The sequence below is a fragment of the Phytophthora cinnamomi genome (assembly GCF_018691715.1).
Source record: "Phytophthora cinnamomi strain GKB4 chromosome Unknown Contig0, whole genome shotgun sequence".
Classification (NCBI taxonomy): Eukaryota; Oomycota; class Peronosporomycetes; order Peronosporales; family Peronosporaceae; genus Phytophthora; species Phytophthora cinnamomi.
This window is the reverse complement of record NW_027150933.1, coordinates 1,497,997-1,522,545: the sequence shown is the minus strand read 5'-3', so window position 1 is coordinate 1,522,545 and position 24,549 is coordinate 1,497,997. Positions and strand designations below refer to the sequence as shown.

Sequence of the window (24,549 nt, the reverse complement as noted above, 5' to 3'; positions counted from 1 at the left end):
ACTCACCGGCTATCTTCCACAAACCTTCGTCGCTGCTACTGCTGCTACTCGACGCGCGCACTAGAAGCACGATGTTGCATCAGCGCGAAGGCGACATGCTCCGTACCACCAGCACAGTGCCACTTAGCACCCGACTCAGCTTCACCGACACCATCTCGTTCGCGAACACCATCGCCAGCAGCTCCACCGAGAGGTCAAAGTCACGACGCCATCACGAGACCGACGACGGACGCGTCATCTCCATCTTTGCTCGGAGTTGCCCTTGTTACGGAATACCAGCACCAGAAACTCACCGAACCCCCCGAGAACGACAGCACGGAGGCACCTACAACAGACGAATCAGCCACTGACGCGCTCGTCGCTCTGACACATTCGACGCGCCTGCGACACTGACGCCAACACGCTCCTGCATCTCCGATCACTCTCCGTCGACCACCAAGCTGCTCGCAGAACCGGCCACCCCGCGCCGGTGAACTTGCACGTTCACGGACCGGTACTTCGGCCACACCACAGTGCTGTCTAGCGGCTCGCCCAGCTCGTTCACCTGGCTGAGCGACAGAAGCACCAGAGAGCCTCCGTGCTCTCCGGCACCAACGGCTGCAATATCGCCGACGACGACACCAGAACCGAGAGTCCGGGATACTCTGAACCATGTGCGACACCTTTACCACAAACCGCAAAAAAAAAAACAAGTTCACCAACATCAGTTTCATGCTAATTTACGACTGTGTAGCGTGCTGGGAAGTCGATCATGTATTAACTATTACACCGTATCCAGCTACATGTATTACAAGTATAAGGTTGTAATACTTGTACGGTACATGTTTTCACATTGTTTTCCGTTACCACCAAATATTTCCATGCGCAATATAGGAGCTGGAGGCCATTGAAGATGTCATACTTCAGTATAATCTTTGAGCATATGCTTGCGATAGCCAGGGAGTGTTACGCGAGCAACTCAATTCGAAGCAGTGGTCAAACTCCATAACGCGCTGTATGTTGCATCACTGCATGATCTGAGAGTTTTTCCCGGAGCTGGCGCTGCCGCAATATTTTGTCGGACATTACTCTTCGGCGGGATTTGAAACGGCAACCACGACTGTGAGGATAACAGCAATGGAGGAGACGAAGTTCATCTCGGCCGATTACTTAGTGTTTGCGGTTGATATCTTGGTAAATTGAAAACTGAGGGAGCTAGACTGGCGGCTCTGGTGCGCGTTCACTTGTGGCCTGAACGTCGCCGGTGTGTCGTCTAGGCCTTAATATTGCAGCGTAAAGTGTTTTCATGTGAATAAATTTTGACTTTTACAAGCCGTCAACGTTCCTAGAAGTCTTTCTGAGAATAACCGAATGCCCTGGCGTTTGCCAAACATCATAATGTGGTGGTTAATTGGCTTTCTTCACATTTTGCATTTTTCGGCGAAGATATGTCGTGCTCTCCTGCACGTAAGGTCAACAAATGCATAAGCTTTATATTGGCACTTCGTCCGTTTGGCTGTGCTTGTTTTTTTTTTGTCTAAACGTACTGGATTCTAGATCCAGCGTTAGCAGGGGGGATCACTCTGATCTAAAACGACTCCAATTTCTCATAGACATTGCTTGGTAATTCATCACGTGATGCTGCCAATGGCCAAAGAGTGCATACATCCGAGGTTGAAGTATCCCAGGATCAATCGTGGGTATTGGGATTCGTGACTGCATCGCCTTGTCGTCACAGATTGCTTCGACGGGGAAAGTTTCCGTCTGAGTCGATATATGTAGTAGTAATTCTTTCACACTACTTTGAGACAGACAAAGTTCCGATTAGGTGTTGCATGGGTACTGCTAGAGAACTGGTTTGCTGAAGCTGGAGCTACCGTTTATTACGTCTGGTGCGGTTTACATAAGGATACGGCAGATAGTATCTCTGCTAAGATTCTTCGACGCAGTGCAATGCACCTCACTTAAGTACTGCATAACGAAACTTTGCTGATATTACCACGTCATCATGGAGAAAAATAAAACTTCAAAAACTGCTTGGTATCACGTGAAAGCTTAGCAGGGAGATCAATGGGTTTGCGGTGTTGCTTGTGGTAGTCCGTTAGTATGAGCACGTCGAGGTATGCCAGGTGCAGGTTCACAGTCACCATGCGATTCACGGCCTTCATATCACAGATCACCTGGCAGCTTGTCAAAGTCATAACCACCAGCAACGAATTTCCAGCTCTTGAATTTATCGTTCAGACGAAGTCTAAGTCGACGGGCAATCGTCGAGAGCGGGTTGTTCGCATCACTTAAGTCAGCAGCCAGTGCTTTAACGTCGTTTCAGTTGCATTTTAGCTCGGGTACCGGATTGTTGTTGTAGCGGTAGTCGCTGAAGTCGAGCTGAACATCGACAATACCCCCGCACAAAGACAACCTGTGAAGATTGGGACATAGTCGGTTTCCTGATGGTATGCGAAGGAATGCATTTTTTCCGGGATCGGTAGGCAAGTCCAAGCAGAAGGCGTTCCACTTGCCAAACCGTCAGCTAAACCTAGATCAAGCACCAACTCATCTACACGCCCCAGCCGCACCATGTCTGCTTCGACCCTTCCCAGTAGCTCTTTTCTTCTGCTCTTTCCCGAAGATGTCGAAGGTGCCCTCAACTCTCCAGCGTATGCCAAGGTGTAAAGCTCAAGAGGGACCTCAGCTACCGCCGCTATCGAGTCGACAATGACACAAAAACCGGGAAGATGTCGAGAACGAAGGCTCTAACGCGGAAAGTACCAGACTCGGATGCTGGAGGAGAGAGGATGGGAACGTGGCTTAGTCAAGCTGTGTGGATAAAGGGCGAAGACCAGTTCTGCTACGGTCAAGTAACGGGCTACTCGGACGACCGTTTAATACTCAGCACAATGAATGGTCCGATTGAAACAAGGGCCAATGCCGTTTGTAACACTGTATACCCTGTGGTGGCAATGGTAATGGGGTGCCATCGATTCCAAGTCGATAGCTGGATGTATGACCAACTTAGCAGCATTCATGAGGCTATCATGGGAAGGCTCCTGAAACCTGTCCAATGCGCCACAACAACAGCTCACACTAGTTCAGCTCGTCCAAGAATTCTACCTGATGTGTCCCCCGGATTCGACCGTGTCTGCAAGTGGGTCGATTCTCAGACCAGAAAACACCCATTCCTCTCGGTGCAGCACGTTGTAGACTACGTGTACTATGTGGACGGCAAAACACCAGTACCTAGACACTTGTCGGAATCGTTCGGGTCGTCCTTCAGTGATGTTTTAAATCCCGAAGTACGGCGACCCAATGCAAATTCGTCCGACCCACCGATAAGGAATCGCGGCTCAAATCGAATTCGTCGACCTTCTTCGACGTTCTCGAGGTAGACGATGTTGTTGAAGCAGCCGACGAGGATCTCTTCTTGCCAGAAGTATTCTTTCAGCACCTCGTACCAATTCACGCCCACCACGGGCTGGAGTCAACAACCGGCTGCAGCACTCACAGCATCATGAGCAGAGAGAAGCACTCTCTACGTGTCACCCTAGACCAGCTTCTGCAAACGAGACAAATACCGTTCAACGGTCTGAGGAGCCCACGGCAGAAATCGAGATACGCGACCTGATCCGCACGCACAATCCTCACTTGCTCCCATGTCACCTTGTTGCGCATGCAGCAAAACGACCTACCACAAATGAAGCGGAAATGGCTTCGACAACACGGGGCAAATATAGTTTCGATCCTTTCGCTGAACAACGACGAGTCCACGAGATGATAACACTGAAGCTCACACAGGTAAGTCCCCTGTCGAGTTCATGGAATCTTTGGTGTCCAGCGGTGAGTTGTGGGCCTACCCTGGTGTGGCTACGCGAGCGTATGATATTCAGTTTGGAAGTCGGGGACTCTCGTTTCTCCACTTCACTCACATTGACCAACTGCTCCGTCTTCGACGGCAGCGACAATCCTTCATCAACATGAGTGAATTATCAGTTTCCGCAACGTTTATGCCGGCCCCAGAACCGCCGTCATGGGAAGACATCCTCGCAGAGCTAATGACTTTCAGACGTACTGCTCTGCGCGCTGTGACTCCGTGACTCAACATTTGGCGACTACTCTTTACAGTTTCGTCACGGAGTTTAAGGCGTGTCAACTGCGACCAAGCAGCATGCTGCCCGCATTAGTTCTGTGGATTGATGCCCAGCTTTAAAGATATCGAAGTGCGGTGGCCATTGATACCCACACAGATTCGTCATCAAGATATTCGATAGCTCTCATTTTCACGCCTAACAACGTCGAACGCCACGGCCTGCCCTTGGCTGAACAGAGGAACCAATTCGTTTTGGCTCGTCATATGCCCCGTGACCCAGCGAACACGCCTTCCGCACCATCACGGCAGCCGAGTTCACAACGCACTAATGCCCACAAAGATTCAAATGACACGTATCCCCCGCTTCCCCAGCAAGATGGAAAAGAAGTATGTCTAAAGTTCATGTCCAAGCGAGGCTGCCCGTCCACTGACCCAATTGTGTGCATTATTCGCCAACAGAGCACATTTCTTCCCAACGGCTACACCAAACAAGCTGCGCAGCCTTCTCCGACAGAAGTATGGCGGAGTTAACAGCAACTACGTGTCGTGTAGGAATTCACGATTTTACGAGTCCTCGTCCCTCAGCCTCGGCAAATGGGACGAGTCCTACCAACAACACACGCTTCCCTCGAAAGGTCGGCGAAGATTGTTGGGATTAAACCTGAAGACCGGGTCCGATCCCTTACACCGGGCTGGAAATATGCCTTGTGTTGAAGTATCGGTCAGGTAGGTAGAGCCCACACACAGGCACCGCCAGCCACGAGCAACGGCTGGGGTGCGTAAATATAAACGCTTTCGCGCTAAACCCACTGTGGTCCCTCAGAAAGGAAGGGTACCGGGCCGGTCAAGGCCTTTAACAGGGGCGCCGAGGTGAAACCTCGGCCAAAGAGTCAAACACACTGGGGGGCCACGCCACGCACCCAGGTCAACGTACAAACGTACAGGGAGGACTCTCTACCTCCCAACACTCGGCCACTATCCACTCTTGGCCTTACCAGGGCGAACGCTCGGTCAATGTACCTTAAGCTCACCGGCAGACATACCCCGCGTCGGCCGAGCGTATCCAGACCCTACAGCTAAGCTAGCTAGACTTACCGTAGACGGACTTGACCCTGATGGCTTGGGGGGAATATTCTGCTCTGATTTAATAGTTAGAGGCGGTGAGGCCTCGACTATAACTAATCCCTAATGTCTATACAAATATCTAATATGGACCGAGCCTTCGGTCTAATCCTACAACCGGACGAGCCTTCGTCTTAAGTCCGGATTCCTAATAGGAGGCAAAAAAGGGTATCCACTATGACTACCTGGAGGGCTCGGCGGGGATCTATTAGGACCCGCCGTGCCCCACAGTCACTAACTAGCTTTCTGTCACTCTGGCGCGGTAAATGTGAGTAGCCAATAGGAGACCTCGGTCTTCTCCTCTCAAAGCCTCGATGCCGTTAGACCTCGGTCCGGTGACTCCACTCCGCAATCAAAACCCAATCTCACAACGGCCCCCACCTCGACGCGAACCTGCCAGGTGGTGAGCGTCGTGGTGCACGTCATTGCTGCAAGCATGTCTGCTCACCCGAGCCCTCGGCAAGGGCTGCGGGTCTTCACGTCGGAAGCTCTCGGCCGCGCTCTCAGGGTAAGCTATGTAGTGTCTTCGAAGCTTCGCTGGTTTCCTCATGCTAATCCTCCATGTCTTCTTTGCATGCCACAGTATGATCCAAATGCCTTCATCGTACCCTTCCCTCCTGAGTTCACGGCTAGGTTGGTCGAGGCCTCGGCGGGGCCAACTTCCGCCTCTGACTCGCACAGCGGGGCACCCCGAGGTCTCCCATCATTTCCTGCGCACGACCTTCCACCGAGAGGTGACGCTGAGTTCAACCCCAGTGCCTCGGCTCGTTCGCCACCAACTCCCGCCTCTGATTCGCACAGCGGGGTGGTAACGAGCTCTGAGGCCGCGGGTTCGGGCCGCGTCAACGGTTCGCCTCCCTGCTCTCCGCGGAGCCCTCGGTTGGACGAGCCTGGCGGCACGTCATCCAACCCGACTCAGTACTGCCGGCTCGAGGAGGGTGAAGTCTCGGAGGCGCCTTCTCGGCGCCCTCCAAACCCTCGTCGTGATGTTCTTGAAGACGCTGTCCGGGACGCCGCCGAGGATATGGTCCGAGAGCTGCAGGATCACACCGAGCAGCGTTTCGCAGACCTCGGTCACCTCATGGTCGGCTTGGTGCGTCATCCTCCGCTCCGCCTCGACTCTGATCTCGACCAGCGCCTGGAGGACGCCCAAACTCTCGGCGCGGTGATCCGTGCATTGGCCCCAGATGCGCCGTCGCCTGCCACCGGCTGGGACGCAGAGATGGCTGACCTTCGGGCGGAGGTTCGTTACTACCAAGAACAGCTCACGTACAGTGATGCGCTGCTACGCCGAGAAGTGGACGAGCGTCGCAAGTTCGAGGTCCTCTGCAACCAAGCCTCGTTCGAGCGCAACCAGCTCGCTGAAAAGTTTCGAGTCACTCGGGAGGAGCGAGACTTCCTTTCTCGCAAGATGGACATCGCGGTGAATGCACTCCGGCAGAGCGCTGAGATGTCTGACAACTTGAAGGCTCGATGCTCCAAGTATGAGAGCTCGATCAGGGAACTTCGGGCGGTCATCAAGAAAGACCGAGAGGGGTTCAAGTCGGGGCTAATTTCGTACACGAAGGCAGTGGAGAGGTTTAACACATTCCTCCGCCAGCAAGATGCTCAACGATCCAGTTTGTGTGGCCTCGACCTCCCCGATGACTCGTCGCTTCCGCCTGTGGTTTCCTCGTTGCTCGGAGAGCTCGACGAGCTGGGCTTGCGATTGTCCGAGGTCGCGGTGGGCTCCAAGCGTCCTCACCCGATCTCCTCGGCCTCGACGACCAGCTCAAGCGTCGCCAGCTCCCAAAAGGTCTCCGGGCCATCGCAGGCGGCTCGCATCAGCATTCCACCTGACACCTCGGTCGAGCTGTCGGACGACGAGACCATTACTGCCCCGCCAGCCAAGCGTCTGAAGCGTTCAGCCAAGGTCTCGGCGAAGCCGTCGTATCATACCAAACTTTCGCCGACGCTTGCGGCAACGAAGTCCCAAGTTCAAGTCAGACGTACCTCTCGCCTTGGTAAGCCGTCGGTGGATCTAAGGGCCAAAGCAGCAGCGAAAGCAGCCAAGTCTCGGCCAGATTCTGGTGCTATTCCGCGACCCATGGCCCAGGACTCGTCATAGCCACCGCACGGGTCGTCTCCTCTTCGTGGAGGCGGGACTGGCAGCACGAGGACTCGGCTGGCCGACAGGCCTTCAACGGCGAGTAGTGGTTCTCTTTCTCAGTCACCACTGGAAATCTTGGAGGTCGACGCCGACACTTCGGTCCACGCGCCTCCATCGCCGCATCCGTCCGATTCTTCGACAAACTCACTGCCCGGCTCGCCAGCTAGGCCTGAGGACGCAGAGGTTCCAACTTCCCCTCCGGCCCCACCGGAGTCTCCGGACGACGAGTCGGAAGCTGGCCGAGATCTCGAAGAGAAGGCGTCGGCCCCTGTCGACCGGGATTCTCCATTCAAGGAGTCGGTGGTGATCAAGCCTCGTCGGGACGGCCGTCCGGTTCGTCCTGCTTCTACCGTGGCCTCACTCCAGTCGAAATCATCGGTCGAGCAGGAAAATGCTCCCGATGACTTCGTCTTGGGCCTCGATGGACCCTCGGAGGCGGAGGCCGAGGTCATGGACCTTACTGGACGTGATGCTGGAGATGGGTTTCGGTTTGGGAAGCCGTTCGAGAATTTCTGGAGGGAGAGTCTGTCAAAGCGGTTTCCCCAGCAACAGAAGCCGGGCAAGGCGAAGAAGCCTGCTGCTCCTCCCTCAAACGCTCCTTCCAAGAAACGTCGGCAGCGCAAGACATCGCCGCCACCGAGTCTCCGGCGTGAACGTGGCGAGCCTACGAAAAGCCGACAAACTACTTCTAAGGATGCCACGACTGGGCCAGCCCGGAGGACCGACACCTTGGCTTCGTCCAAGAAAACCTCTGGTCGCTCCACGAAAACCTCGCCGGACGACGCGTTGGACTTTCTCGAGCCTCCTTTCACGGCCCCGAGTGCTCGAACCTGCTGGCAGAGAATATTGGAAGTTCGGGTGCCTCGGCCTGCTGACAGTGAAGTCGCGGTGGAGTACTCGGCCGAGGGCATTGCTGCCTTCGCGGATTGGGAAAGCTCGGCCCATCCGTACCAGCGATTCTTGGCGAGCCTCCCTGCTGACCTTTGTTTGTTCAGCGCCGCCGAATTCATGCCGGACGAGCGCATCTCGATACGGGCAGATGGTCTCTCGTTGGTGGTCAAGTTCTGGCGACAGATCAACGGCCGAGCGGTCGGCCCCACCGAGAAGAACGACTTGGGTTTCGCCTTGTACGAGCGCTCGCATTGGATTTCCCCGGCTGCTGTCGAGCGATGGCTCCAGCAACTTGCCGAAGAGCTCGGTGAGGGTTCTCCCGCTTACGTCGAGGCGCTCGAGGCTTGGACAGACTACCATTCCAACCGGAATGGGCGTGCCGATCGTCTCCGCCTCCGGATCCCCTACCGTCTGTGGCCTCGGTGTTACCCGGATTCGCACGGGCGCATCCACTGCACCCCGGAAGTCATGTTCGAGCCCTCGGTTCCTATTTACTCCGTGGATAATTTGCTGTGGACCCCTGCGGACTGGTGCACCGAGGTGACGGAGCTGGATGGTCACGAGCCTTGGCGGAACTGTTGGGTGGATGTGCCTGCGGCGCATCCTTACAACACCATCTTCGCCCCCTGCAACCCAGCGGTCCCGGTCTTCGTTCCTCGTGGGATGACCCTACAGCAAGTTGCGTCGGCAATCACTGTCGATCCCTCGCTGGACCCCAAGCTGGTCACCGCGTCGTGGGTTCGCAAGTTCACCCGCTTCCACGCTTCGCCGGATACTAGGGCCCCTGCTGATGCTGGAGACTCGGCAGCCGAGGGCTCGGAGGCTGAGGAGGGGAAGTGTGCGCGTTCCCGCGGCGGAGTGTCGACAGAGCGGTCGGCCCAAGGCTCGGTTGAAGAGGCTGCGGACGCTCACGAGGGTCACGTGGATGAGGCTCAAACTGCCACTCCTCGCTCGGGAGCACGTGCAGTTCCTCCGGCCGATCACTCGAGCGACGAAGACTTCGACGACGAGCGCGCGGTCGGTGGCTCTGCTCCGGAAGCCGGAGGGTCGGAGGCTCAACCCAGAACCGGGGAGCCCCAAGAGGCGCGCCTCACAGTACTGGCTCGGGTCGCTTCTAACTCGGACTCTTGAACCCTCGGTCTCTTGTTTCCGCTTTCATGTTTGCAGCTGTAGTTAGCTCAGGGTCACTCAGTGATTGTAGCGTAAGGGTAGCTAGCTCTCAGGTTTCCGCTAATCGTCTTTTCATCATCTTTTGCGTATCTCATCACCTTTCTCCAATCGTAATCTCCACTCGTAAGCTCGTTCCAATTACATGCAAATATACAATCATTTTTGGTGCAAGTAGTCATACAGCAGGCCGCCGCAAGACAAGTTGGCGGCTGGCTCCCACGAGGACTCGTCGAAGCGATGTGCAAGTTTCTTTGTCAGCCCAGGTTTCACGCGCTCCATGTATAACCACACTCGATCTCCAGGTTTGAACAGAGAGTTCGCCACCGACTCTTCGTCGGTTCCATCAGTTCTGCCGACTCCTCGTTCACCGTCGGAAACGTCGTCCTGTACTGACCCAGGCATGGCTGCCCTCTCCAGTCCGCTCAACGTGGCGTTATGCTTCTCAGCACGCCGGGCCTTTTCGGTCGCCTGATACTCTTTAGCCATAGCCAGGGCGATCTCTTGTTGTCGGTTGACTTCACGTCGGCACGCTAAGGCGTTGGACTGCCGGCCGAGCCCTCGCTTAAGAGACGAAGACATCGCTCGAAGACTCGATCGAGCGTCCCAACCATGCACGAGATAGAATGGGGTGTCCGTCCTTGTAGCATCATGCGAATTGTTGATAGCGAAGATGAGCTTTTCCACAATCTCATCCCAATCTTGCTGGAGCGGGTCCTCCGCATACACTCGCACAGACTGCATTACGGTCTCAACCGAGCGTTCCTGCTGGCCATTTGCTTGTGGACGATAGCTTAGTGTAGCCCGAGACCTCGATTGCCTCATCTCGGTGAATGCTTGGAAGACCTCGCTCACGAAACGAGGATCTCGGTCGTGACGTATCAACGACGGCGCACCGAACCTTCGGTAGACGCATTCCTCGAACGCTTGTGCCACACAGAGGGCTGAAGTGTTCGCCATGGCTTTGCCCATGACAAAACCCGTGAATGCACACTGAAATAGCAACAGTGCGGTGTTCTCTCGCCGAGACCTCGGCAGAGGTATAACGAAGTCCATCGATACAATTTGCATCGGTCGCTCGGCTAGGATGCTCCCTGGTGAGTACCCACGGAATTGTGGGACGCTTTTACTTGAGCTACAGTCCGGGCACGAGCGCACGTGCCGTTCCACATCAGCGAACAGGCCGATCCAGTAATAGTCCGCCTTAACTCGGTGGTAGGTGCGGACGATACCTTGATGTCCGCCCTCCAGTGAGTCATGGCAGCTCTGTAGGACCTCCTGGACCATCGTTGTTGGCACCACCATCCTAAATGTAGTCTCGTCGGTCCGTTCCTTTCCCCACCGACGGTTCACTCCAAGGAAATAAAGCAATCCATCTTCACTCAGTGCAAACTTGTCGGCCATTTTCCAGGCTTCGCGAGCGGCTTTGTAACTCAGATTTGCCTCTTCTCCTTTCAGCACCATCTTTAGGTTCGACCAGCGTAATTCTTCATCTTGGGCGTCGCTTATGCGTCGGCGGCGCTCTTCCTGCACCACCGTGGGGTCGATGTCGTCAGCACTCGGTTCGTGCTCCGCTGTTGCATCAAGCCTCGGTTGGGCCTGTTCGTCGTTTAAACCCTCGGTGTTGGCCCCAGTTGGGCCGGACGCGTGTTCTATGCGGACTGGATCGATCACCGAGACTTCCTTCGCAAAGCGGACGTGTTTTCGCCGCTTTTTTGCTTGGTATCTGGTCACCGCGGCTACATGTCCTGATTCCCGTACAAAATCGAAAAAAGTTCGACTACGGTTTTGGTCGTGCGGTGTCAGTACTTGAACTGAGTTGACAGAACGTGTAGTCTCTTTCGCCGAGTTTTCCGAAGCGTCCGCCGAGCCTTCGTAGCTAACTTCTCGGATTCGATTCAACTCCACCAATTCTTGCTTCCTTTCATCGCTGTCCACTACTACCGAGGCCTTCTTTTCCAATGTTTCGCTCGCGAGCGAATCAGCGGCCGCATTGAATTCACGTTTTGCATGCAAGTATTTCACCGAGCGAAGTCTCGCCGTGAGTTCCTTGTGCTTGTTCAGTTGTGCCATTAACGACTCCTTACGACAAGCGATCACCCCTAGGGATTGCTGGATTGCGAGTCTCGAGTCTCCCACGATAACTAAGTCCTCGGCCCCATGTTCTAGGGCCGCCGAGACGCCGTTATTCATGCCGGTGTACTCGGCGAGGTTTACCGTCGTGGTCTCGAGAAAAGCACTCGCAGCGATCACTATATTCCATTCCGGGAGTTTCCACAAAATCCAGGCACAACTGCCATAGCCACCGTGTTTTTCGGTTTTGGCTGATCCATCGAACGAGAGTACAAAACCTCGGTATGCACGGGGTAGTCGCGCATATAGCAACTGGGGGTCCATACGAACAATCGGGGAACCACATGTCGGTGGGGTTACCGGGGCCAGCGAGTCTTCGAGGTCGACGAAACTAGTAATGGTCGACTGCAAAAGTTGCGCAAAAGCGCAATCTTTCTCCTTAACTCGCTGCACCACCAGGTGCCACGGCGACAGTAATACCGCAAATTGGGTAGCTCGTCCAAACAGAGTCTTCGACTTGTGGACCCAGTCGAGTGTTGAAAATCGCGAGTAGACATGGATGGTCCGGCCTGCGAGTTGGGTGTAACACACCTTCAACATTTGGAGCAGGGCCAGGACCTCCTTTTCGGCCGGGTGATAATTCATCTCTGCGTCCTTGAGGACTCGGCCGCAGAATCGTACCGGGTGCATTTTGCCACCGTGTTCTTGCATCAGCGTTGTACTGAGCGCCCACTCATTTGCAAAGAGTGTTACGTGGACTGCTCGGTCACGGTCGAAGTGTCGGAGGATCGGTGCCTCACCGGTCTTTCGTTGTAACGCAGCAAAGCTTCGCTTGGCGGCACTGAGGTCACCCCCGTCTGTGAAATCTTCGTCCTTCAGCTGGTATAGTGTCGCTCCATATACTGCAAAGTCTTGGATGAACCGGCTGTAGTAATTTAGGGCACCGAGGAATGCTTGTACCCCCTTTTTCGACCGAGGAAATGAAAGCTCGGCTACGGCCTTGAGCTTTTTGGGGTCAGCTCTAATGCCTTCTCGCGTCACCTCATGCGACAAAAAATCAACCTTGGGCTGCACAAAGATGCTCTTAGTGAGGCTCACACTAATACGGCACTCTTCGAAGCGGGCGAGCAGTCGGTCCAAAGTCTCGAGGCAGTCATCAAACGACTCACCCACGAAGCAAATATCGTCCACAAATGATCGACGCTCAAACACCGGGACTAGCGAGGACTCGTCGGGTTCTCCAGTTGCGAACATGTCGGCTGCCTATTAATGAGTTCCGCGACCGAGTCTTCGGCCCGAGTGCTGTCGCAGCTTGCTTCAAACTTTGTGGGTGTTTGGTTTGGGTCGGGTGACGGATCGTCCGACGGTTCAGCCAGGGTCCGTCCGAGGGTTCGACCAAGGTCTCGGTCACTCTCCTCCGCACACCGCATTAACTCTGCGTAGTGTTTCCATCCACCTTTCGGTTGTACAAACCCCCACAGTGCATTATCGAGCATGCGTTGGTAAATCATCGGTGCATTCTTTAGTCCAAAAGGCATCCTGAGCCACTCAAAATGACCGAGGGCACACACGAAGGCCGAGATTTGGCGAGCCCTCGTTGTCATCATAATCGCCCAAAATCCACTTGCCGCATCCAACGAGCAGTACCATAGATACTTCTCGAGGTCTGTGAGAAGGTCATCGACCAGAGGCATTGCATATTCCATGATTGCGGTGATAGCATTCACCATCTTGTAATCAATGCATAGCCGGATGTCCTCGCCGTTCTTTTTCAACACAATCACGATTGGCGAAGCCCACGGGCTGTTCGAAAACGCTATCAGGCCCGCCTTGAGCAGGCCTCGTAGTAGTTCGTACAACTTCCGTAGGTGCCGAAGGGGCACTCGCCGAGCTCTCTGTTTGATGGGCGAGTGTTCGTTCACATCGATATCACACACCACCCCATAAGCGGGTGGAGGCAAAGCATTTCCACTAGAGATCATGATCTTCTCGTGCTTCTTGAGCACTTCCACAACGCGATCCTGGCGTTCCGCACTCACTCCTGGGAGACGCACATTCGGCGCCGAGTAGTCGAGGTCTGTCACCGAGGTCTCCGTTAGGTCGGGAAGGAACGCCAGTTCGTGAGCGTAGTCCTCTAAGTTGATTTCGTTGGGCATATGTTCCGACGAGGGTTGATCACCCCCGTCATCTGCGCCCTCTTCCGTCGCCAACGCAGTAGCTACAGACAGGTACGTCGCTTCTAGGGTATCCGTCGAGTCTTCCCCCGCCGCCTCCTCGGCCGAGTCTTCAGACAGCCCAGGCTTACGCTGGTAATAAGTGGATTCCGCCGCCTCTGGGACCTCATCGGTAGACACGCTTAGTTCCGAGCTCACGTCGGAGCCACCGTCGCTGGGCTGGTCGAACGTGACCTCGTTCGTAACTTTCGCCGAGGTCTCGGTACTAGTGTACTCAAGCTCGGCGCGCTGAGTAGGGAGCGCCGCCGGATCATCACCCACTGGTGAGCCGTCGGCGGCAAGTTGCTCCATCTCCTCGCGCCTCGCGAGTTCCCGTTCCCAAAGCTTGGCGCAGCTTAAACGGCATGCCTGGCCCGGCGAGTCATCAGGCGGCCGAGGTTTTATTCCGGCCGGGGTTGGATAACTCGGCCGATCAACCGCCGGTGGTTGCGCGGCTAGCCACTTCTGATAGAGTTCGTACTCGCGCTGGAGCAAATCCTCGTCGCGAGATTCCTCAAATGCGGCCACCTGCCACTCTCGGTACTTGGTCGACTCCAACCGAGTGTACCCCTCATCATACGGGAGGTCCCCAATTGGGACCCACAGGAGCAGGGGCGTGTGAGCTCGGCAAGACAACAGCCGGTCGCTCACGTTTGTCACTCGTACTCGAGACACCTTGCCCCGTCTAAACGCTTTCACCGTGGGCACCAACGTCTCGGTCCGGCGTATCCACAGCTCGTGGGTCTCCTCCGAGGGTTGGCGCTTCGGTGGTCGATAGTCAACCCACTCGTGACCGGGGATAAGTAAATCCTCGGCGGGTCCGCTGTTGATGTGCGGACCGAGACTTCGTTCATCGAGCATGTTCTTCGTCTTGATGAGCGGAATGCTCACCTCGCCCGGCAGTTTGGCAGTCGCGTGGAACATGTCCAGGCGCACTCCAGCCGGAATCATAAAGTCGGTGCCGAGGACTACGTCCACACCGGCGCCATGATCCATAATCCACAATTCAAACTCGTACACTCGTTCCCAGCCGAGCGTCACTTTGACAAAGGCTCAGCGCTCTGTAGCCATCGTTCCTTTGGTAAACCCTTGTATTTCCATACAGCGGCCGTGACCCTGAATTTCACGCAGCCGCAACTTCTTTGCAAATCGCTCCGAGATCACACTCACATTCGCTCCTGTGTCCAAAAGGACTCGGGTGCGCACATCATTTACCGCGCCTCGGGCCAGAGCTCTCATCCGAGCCCTCTGGTCGAATTTCCACGCGGACCACCACCCCAGCCTCTCGCCCGGGAGTAGCTTCAGCACTCCACCAAGCTTTGGGCTGGTGCGTCCTACCGGCACCGCGCTTGAAACCCAAGCCTCTGTGCCACTTCCATCTTCATCTTCATCATTCGTGTCGCTCATTTCACCTCCACCGAGGTTTCCACCTCTCTCCTTTTCATTTTCCATCGGGTTCATACATTCCTTGTCATGGTTCGGCCATTTGCACTTCCCCACGAACGCGTAGACACAGTCTGCGTCGATCGCGGGTTCGGCTAACTGTGGTAGCCCGATTGGGACCAACCCAGTTTCAGTTGGCGGGCTGCCTAGTTTAAATGGCCACCGAAGACTAGGCCTTGGAGCTCGGGGGTGAGGTCCTTCTTCTCAACCATCGTTCGAAGGAGAGAAGTGAGCGCTTGCAGAGCTTCACATTTTCCGACATCATGCACTTGTTGACATAGCTTGCAGCGACGGTAGCAGTAGTGGTCCGAGTGACCGAGCCCTCCGCATGCAGCGCACGGTCCATATTGACGGGGGCGACCCTCGCGGTTATCGCGGCCGAGGTTTCGATTTCCTCGGTCGACGTTTCGACCGAAGTCGCCATTCTTGCGCTGACGGTGGCCGGAGCGGGCATAGGTCCCGTCTGCCGCTGCACGTCTTTCATGATCGTTCGCCGCGGCTACGTGCCCACCTTCATCTTCGGAGTTGTAGTCATCACTATAGTCGCCGCCACTTTGATCGTCCTCAGAGTAGAGGCCGTTGCCAGCTTCGCTCTCGCTATTGCTGTACGAGTGTCGGCGTGGTGACGAACGCTCGGTACGGCCACCCCTAGACCCTCGGACTTGGAGTTCGGTCATCATGTCGGCGAGCGAAGCCTCTGCCAACGAGATTCGCGGCACATGACGCGAGTCATCGCGACGGCGGTCAAAGTCTCGGTCCCGACGATCGTATCGGTCGCGACGGTAACCGTCACGCGAAGAGTCGGTGCGTCGGACATCGCGTCGGTAACTGTCCCGCGAAGCCTCGGGGCGTTTGTCATCGCGTCTACGAGTACTCTCACGGCTTCTCGGTGGGTAAGCCGAAGTCTCGCGGGACTGTCCACGCTCTTCCAACTTCAAGATGTCATTAATCATGTCTTCCAACTCGTGAATGTCCTTCATTCGAACGTGGCAGAGTCGCCGTTCGAGCCCTCGGTCCCCACACGACTCGAGGAATCGGTGCTCATGGTCTTTCGCATCGAGACCACCCTTCTCGAACTGGAGGCCAGCGTTGCGAGCGTAGCCATTCAGTCGATTTAGGTAGTCGCAAATGTGCTCGGCACCATCCCTCTTCGCCGAGTAGTACCGAGCCTTAGCAGACTGCTTGAATTGCGAGCAGTAGTACTTAATGAAGGCGTCGCTGAGCAACTTCCACTGACGTTTGGTTTTCCTCGGAAGTTGACGGTACCAGTGAAGGGCACCATCCCGAAGGCTTAACTCAAACGCCATGCACCACTCGTTGGGCGGTGTGTGAGTGCCTTTCATCTCGTATACGAAAGCTCGGAGCCACTGCATCGAGTTTTCACTCTTGTTGCGGGCTCCGGAAAAATGTTTGATCTGAGCGAGGGGTCGGTGGGTCGCGAGCTCAAGTCTCGGCGTCGAGCTCAAGCGCTCCATCTCGCTTACCTCCCGAACCTGGCGGGCCAATTCGTCACTAGGACTGTCGCGGCCGTCAACGTGGTCCAGGTAATCATCATCATCATCATCCTCGTCAGAGGAGGCCGACCGAGGGGCAAACCGTCGGCTCGTTTTCCCGCGTTGTGTACTGCGAGTGGGCTTCGACCCCTCGGTCCGCGAAATGCGTTCCGCGCGACTCGCCGTCTGGCCGAGCTCTCTGGTTTCTTCTGAGGCGTCTGTGGAAGTGGGACTTTCGACGGGTCGTCCTCCTCCTGCTCCGCCGAGGCCTTGGTTTGGCCAGCCAGGCCGATGTCTGTGGCGCCAAAGCTCAGACGAAGCTTACGCTTTCACTTCTGCAGCTCACGGCCAGCTATGGCAGGGGGCCAGTCACGGATCGCAGCATCCGAGGGGTGAGTTTGCGGCTCACACCCCATAGCCCGAATGAGCGAGACCGTGTCCTCGGCCACCTGGGTGGTATTGACAGAGTTTACTGGCCAGGCCAACTCGCCCTTCAACTCCACCCAGATGGCTTGTCGGATTGACTTGGGCGAGAATTGCTGCATCCACTCGCTTTCATCCATCATTTGCTTGAACACTCGTCCAAGCACCTTGTTTGCAGCTGGAGTGCTGCCATTCATCGGCGGTCGGTTGCCTTGGACAACTTGAGGACCCTTAGTAACCTGCACCAGGGCTTTCGAGCCCTCGGTGCCGTCCTCATAGTCGTCGTAGGCGTGGTCCGGCTCCGCCACTTCATCAAATTCTTCGACGAGGTTTCGCGAGAGCGAGCGGGGAACCCCGCTGTGTCCCGCGGACAACATCGCGTCTTCCTGGTCGTCCGTCTCCTGCACCGCTGCAGATGACTTCTCTTCCAGGTCATCATAGTCCATCATTTCATCCTTGGCGTCGGAATCGTCATCCACCGACTCTTCGAAGCTGACCGACCGTTCGGTGATCACCGACAACCGCGACGTCAAGTCGCTAGCGACGGTTGACGAGTACTCGGTGGGTCCGCGCGTCGACTTTGCCGTCGTTGCTGGTACCGCTGACTTGGATCCGTTCGCCATCTTGTTCTTCTTGTTCTTGTTCTCTTCTCTCTTCTTCTTCCTTCTCTCCTCAATGCTCGTTAAGGGGCAATACCTACACAGACCGTAACAACAAACACTCGGTCAAACCAGTCCCGGGTCGCGGCACCAGTTGTCGTGTAGGAATTCACGATTTTACGAGTCCTCGTCCCTCAGCCTCGGCAAATGGGACGAGTCCTACCAACAACACACGCTTCCCTCGAAAGGTCGGCGAAGATTGTTGGGATTAAACCTGAAGACCGGGTCCGATCCCTTACACCGGGCTGGAAATATGCCTTGTGTTGAAGTATCGGTCAGGTAGGTAGAGCCCACACACAGGCACCGCCAGCCACGAGCAACGGCTGGGGTGCGTAAATATAAACGCTTTCGCGCTAAACCCACTGTGGTCCCTCAGAAAGGAAGGGTACCGGGCCGGTCAAGGCCTTTAACAGGGGCGCCGAGGTGAAACCTCGGCCAAAGAGTCAAACACACTGGGGGGCCACGCCACGCACCCAGGTCAACGTACAAACGTACAGGGAGGACTCTCTACCTCCCAACACTCGGCCACTATCCACTCTTGGCCTTACCAGGGCGAACGCTCGGTCAATGTACCTTAAGCTCACCGGCAGACATACCCCGCGTCGGCCGAGCGTATCCAGACCCTACAGCTAAGCTAGCTAGACTTACCGTAGACGGACTTGACCCTGATGGCTTGGGGGGAATATTCTGCTCTGATTTAATAGTTAGAGGCGGTGAGGCCTCGACTATAACTAATCCCTAATGTCTATACAAATATCTAATATGGACCGAGCCTTCGGTCTAATCCTACAACCGGACGAGCCTTCGTCTTAAGTCCGGATTCCTAATAGGAGGCAAAAAAGGGTATCCACTATGACTACCTGGAGGGCTCGGCGGGGATCTATTAGGACCCGCCGTGCCCCACAGTCACTAACTAGCTTTCTGTCACTCTGGCGCGGTAAATGTGAGTAGCCAATAGGAGACCTCGGTCTTCTCCTCTCAAAGCCTCGATGCCGTTAGACCTCGGTCCGGTGACTCCACTCCGCAATCAAAACCCAATCTCAAATACGACTGACGGGACCCAGGGAAAAGTGGTCCTCACCCCCGGGAAAAGACAGATGGGACCGTGAGTATCTGGGTGAGTCATTGGAACCGCCTTCGCGCTTCCCCGTATTAGTGCCATCACAGCCAAGTACGCTGCAAAGTCAACGTGCCGACGCAAACCGCCAACCATCACGGTGCTGTTTTCCTGCGGGCCGTTCTGCTTTAGCTACAAAGTACCTGGTTAACTCGCAACACGAACACCAAGAACAGAGCAAGGGACCAGGTCACCCTAGAAGGGTGGACACGACTTCATTCGAGTCACTATAGCCAACAAATGCTACAGTGTGACTCAGTTCACACCAATATGGTGGACATGGCTTCAGGCGAGTCACTGCCCAGGCCACAAAATCAACAACTAGATGCAGCGTATCCTAGCTCTGTGGCCATGGACCAACTCAAGTCACTTTATAGCATGAGAAAATGTCATTCAGGACACGTCGGTTCGATCAAGAAAGAAGACTGCAAGTCGCAGCATCCGCCTTGGCCAATGCGGCGATGCAGGCCCGGACAACGTGATTGGCGCGGAAATTAATAGTCGAACAGCACTCAGTGATCGGAAAACCGCATTGTGGAGACTTTCAAGCGGAGTGCGCCATCACTTAAATCAACGCCTTTCAGCCAGTGCCGCCTGTCGCGCCAACGACATCAACGAATTTTGTAGTCAGTGAAGCATCGCACCACCTGAAAATGTCCCGCAGCGCGACAGCGAGCGACGATGGCAGCTCTATTCTGAACAACAACGGGGGGTAGCTCTATTCTGAACAACAACGGGTGGTGTCCACAATAACCATCGATCACGGTACGAGCGTGCGATACATCGTTGAGATCGTTCGAGGTCAATCCACACAAGACCCCCGCCCCAACACGGCTATGCATCCCTCTCGTCTCAACAAACTGCTCGATAATTACAAGCACAAAGAACTTCTTGTTACAACCGCTCGCGAAGGTATTCAACCTCTATGGCGAGCAGATGCACTGCATCAAACGCGACTACTGAAAATCATGGCTCAGCATTACGCCATCTCAATGGCGTAGTTAAATCGATTCGCAAGGAACAAGATGCTTACCAATATCTAGTGATGGACATAACCGTACTAAAACAGTGGTGGGACATCCAGAACAGCCCTCTTGGCGTGGTTCCGAAGAAAGACTGTGATCCACAGGAGGCCATTCGTCTGATTCATGACCTCTCCTTTCCCCAAGGCCGTTCAACTAATGACCTATCGAACACCGATTCTTCCCCGGATGTCGTCTACGAGTATGTATCAACAATCGCTCGAAGAATTTGGCTTGTCGAGCAGACCACAAAGGAAATCTAACAAAAATCATGAAAGGAGATGTTAAAGGCACATTCCGACATCTCATGCTCGCTAGTGACCACGTCCGTTGGATGGCTGCCACGATACCAGACCTAGGCGTCCTGATAATCCATATGTCTGCACCATTTGGCTGGACAAGTTCCCTGGTCTACTAAGGCGCGTTTGGTGGTGCCATAATGTGGCTAGTTCGCAGCGACTCACCAGCAACAATGGACCCAAGTACCGACGATCAGGAACCTTTCTTTGGCTGCGAGTGGGTAGACGACCACATGCTCGTTGAACCCCACATAGGCAATCGACTACTCTTGGCGAATGAAGCACTACGCCTCGCTATGATGGCGATCCTGGGTCCCAATTCAATCAACGAAGAAAAATTCCCCGCTTGGGAAACACTTCTCAAGTACTTGGCTTAGCATTCGACACCGCAGAGTGCACCGTCTCGATACCAGGAGATAAGATATCCAAAGCACTCGGAAGGATCCGCTTGATGCAACATCGACAATTTATAACACGCACCCAGCTTCAGCAGCTTCTCGGTAGCTTACGGCATGTGAGTTCATGTTTACGGGCGGCAAAACCTTTCTACCATTGTCTTCAAGCTGCGAGCGTCCGAGCTCCACGATACGGCAAAATACCTGTCGATAACAACATTAATCAAGCGTTAATATGGTTCGAGGCGATTTGGAGTGATGGCCAACTTCAAAAATTGCCTCTTGCCATATTTACCAAGGATCATCCGGCCGACGTGCGTCTGGACATGGATGCAAGCAATCTGGGTCTGATCGTGCTGGATCCTGCCGCCAAACAGTACATTCAGATCCAATTCGACGACGATGGACGTCGGCTGATACGCCCATCAACAGGGTGTGCGGGCTTCAATATCAATCTCCGAGAGCAACTCTGCGTCGCACTAGCTGCTTGGATTTTTGGGCCGACTTGGGCCTCGAACTCGACTACACCGGAGGTTTTGGTTAGAGCGTAGTCGAACAACACGTCCGCGGTATCATGGGCCAACCAACTATCAAACTCAAATCGGATGGGCCAAGAGGTTAATCGCGCAATGAAGCCATCTTCGGGTTTCGTATGACGTGTAGCCACCTTCCTGGGGCGATCAACGTTATGGCCGACGCTGGGTCACGCGCGTGGACAACACCGCATCGCGAATTATGACCTAACTTATCTCATGCATGGCAACTGATTCATCTCCCCGGACACTGCGGAAACTCTACGTGACCTTCTCGACCAACTTCACTCACAAGCATTGGCAACTGCATCAAGACCAAAATATGAAGCCACTGGGAAACGTTGGACAGCATGGTGTCTCTCGCACGGATACGACAGGTGGTTGCCTGCAGAAGTCCAACAACATTCTCTCCAACTTGCACTGTTCGCCGTCCACTACTGCCACTCAGCTACAACATCGACATGCAAATCACTATCAACGAAGACCGTTCTGTCCGCGATTAGCCATATCTCATGGCATCATATGCTCGAATGCGGCTACACAGTTAGCCTCCACGCCGGACAGGTGCGTGGGATGTAACAGATGTCGCCACCCTCCAAACAGAAACAACCGGTCACGCTTGCAATCCTCCGCGAAATCCGCGCGAGATGCAATTTTACAAAAACCCACGACCGCGTACTCTGGGGGGGGAGCGGTCGTGGGCTTTTTCGTTTTACTCAGACGATCCGAGTATCTCGCGACGGAAAAAGATCCAAACCACACATCATCCGCACAAACAATATCAAGTTCATTACCAGCCAAGGTGTCACAACAAAGTCGTTGAACACAGCTGCGGTTGTCTCAGTTCGCCTCCGGGGCAGCAAAACTGACCAAGCCTGTGCGGGAACCACGTTCTCACTGCAAAATCATTGGGCGATGGAATCAGAAGTGCAGCAGCTGCAATCGGAGCAGTCCAGCACGGTTCGGCACCAACTCTATGCGAAGCGATGAGGCAACGGCAATGTTCGCGGTCGGTATCGACAAACTCACGATAAAGCTCTTCGGGCGATGGTCCTCAGATGCGTTCGAAGTGTATACAAGAATGAACGACACGGTCTCCATGTCCCTGGCCCAGCAAATGACAGAGGACGCAAAGTCTCGTGTTAGCTCGGCTCCGCCGGCGGGGGCTTCGGCCAGCTCAACTCTTCCGAGCCGGCCTAGCTAACACTTCAACATGACTTGACTGCGCCCCCATTGCTGTCGTCAGACCACGGAAAATGCTGCAGAATCACGTTCTCATTGATATCTGCTTGAGGTCCGTCGAGTGTCAAGTCCTTCAGGGTCGAGCCAATTGCAGCCAAACACTAGGACAAACCGTCCGAGGTAGAATACGTGTCTTCTTTCTTATTGAATTCAATCGTAAGCATCTTCAGTGCACCAGGACGGGTTTAAATGGTACTAACTAAGTCAAAGATCAGATCGTCTCGCTGAACTTGGCATCTACCGAGACCAGGGATCATGGTGTTTCCCAGTCGCTTTCTCCATCGTCGCTGAAAGTACGAAGGCAACGTATATTCGATTCAGCTTTGATCAATTTGTGCCTGTCATACGCAACGGACTGCCCCTTTGAAAAATTACACCGAATAAACCGCTCTTTAACGTCGCGTTTCACTCGTCAACAACTCCAGCCGGAGTCTCCTTTTCCGCGTTCAAGATGCTCGCGAATTGGTCGCCGAAACTGGAGTCGCATTCGTTACTGTAGGCAACTTGAAACTTGATTTTGATATCAAGCCCCGGTTTGTCCCTGGTCAGAATATTTTGCCTAGCTCCGGTGGCGGCGCTACCTACAAATATGATCTGGCTGCCCGTGCGTTCGCTTGCAAACAACGTGTGCTTATCGTTCGCGCGGAAAAGTGCGACGAGAGTCCCCGCGCTTAAGTTATGCAGTAGTCTTATTAGGTGTATCCGTGTATACTGTAGCAACGATACACAAGTTGTAAAATTCTATCTTCAAGCGATATGTGCCAATAGTGATGTCCAGCATCTTCTAAACTGGTTGAGACGGCTTCATGAACATGATCGATCCAACATGTGTTCACCGCGTAAGCAAGCGTCTGCGAGGTCATTTAACTTATGCATGCGCGTTATCGTACGCATGGAAGAGCGCGACGAAAACGTCCTGGTACTAACGCACTACACAAGGCGCAAGTCTAATACATAACTTACGTGCTGACAGTTCGATGACGAAGAAGTTGTGCAATTGTATCTTCAAGCGAGATGCGTCAATAGCATGTCCTGTATCTTTTAAAACAGGTCACGGCGGTTTTAGTTACGACCCGAGTGGTGCTGTGTGTCTCCAGAACACGCTTACTTGCACTCTATGATGCGCTCAGTTACGAAGGCATGAATCAACGTGATACGACGTCTTAACATGATACAAGACACCCTCTTCATTCGTCAGCATACTCCTTTATGCTAGTATTGGATAAAATAGCCCTTACCGCGCTAGCGCCATTCACACTTTTGATGGATGACCGGCATATCACTGAGTGCAGCGAAGTCTCGAAACGTGATCGCAAGCCACGCAAGGCTGATAGCGCTGCAACTACAACGACCGACGTCGACATGGAGCTACCTATGGCATGTTCGAGACGAACACCATACCAGCGCATGAAAACCATCTTAGCGACGAAGGCCCTACAACGCAAAGAAAGTCACCGCACCATACGTACCGTCGAAGGCAACTTCTGGATAGCTGGCATTTGCAGATATCCTCAAATAACACTTTTTTTTAATTGTTAGATTTACAAAAAGACCTACAAGCGAAGGACCAGACCAACACGGATGAAGCTGTTGTAGATTTCAGACCACAGATATGGCAACTGGTGTAGTGGGCCTACTTTGGCTCACTACTTTAGCTTACACGTCGCGCCACGTGTATGAGGAAGCGTAAGTACTTAGTAATTACTTGAGTTAATTATACTTGAGTACACAAGTATAATATAAATCAAATAAAGACTCCAAGTGACTTATGTTAGGTAAAATGAGAACTGTATTGTTTGTAAATTGATATTCCTCCTAAATCTGCTAAAACTGTTTATCATCTATGAAAGGGGTTGACAGCGGCTGGCTGTCAGAACCCCGCTAATATGTACGTCTCTAATCGGTAGAAAGATGCTGCTTTCTACCAATAGGATCTTTGGGTAGGTGTGGACCACTCATTGTGGTGGCCCACTTCAATGTATCCATTGGTGTGACTTACACCAAGATGAGGAAGTATCTAAAACTTTTAACAGATATTTATCTGTTAAAATATAAGTGACAAATGTCATGCACAAGTGATTGTTGCCACTTGTGTGTGTAACCCCGTTACACCATCCCTCCGTTAAGCTTAGACGTGTCGGTCTCGACACGTCAATTAATATTGACTGCTTGTCAATTATTTGTGCTGGGGGTTTCCGTGCTCATCCGCAATGAGCACGACCAAGCTGAAGACTGCCATTGCAAC

General features: G+C 54.1%; 1 protein-coding gene across 1 annotated transcript in view; it reads right to left on the bottom strand.

The window, feature by feature from the left end:
- Nucleotides 1–3,190: 3,190 nt before the first annotated feature.
- Nucleotides 3,191–24,549, bottom strand: part of IUM83_01962 (uncharacterized protein) — a gene marked incomplete at both ends in the record, with an annotated part of 30,134 nt that continues 8,775 nt past the window's right edge. The window contains one exon of the mRNA XM_067925857.1: nucleotides 3,191–3,451. Within this exon, the coding sequence (XP_067800892.1) occupies nucleotides 3,191–3,451 (261 nt within the window). The remainder of the gene's footprint in view (nucleotides 3,452–24,549) is intronic.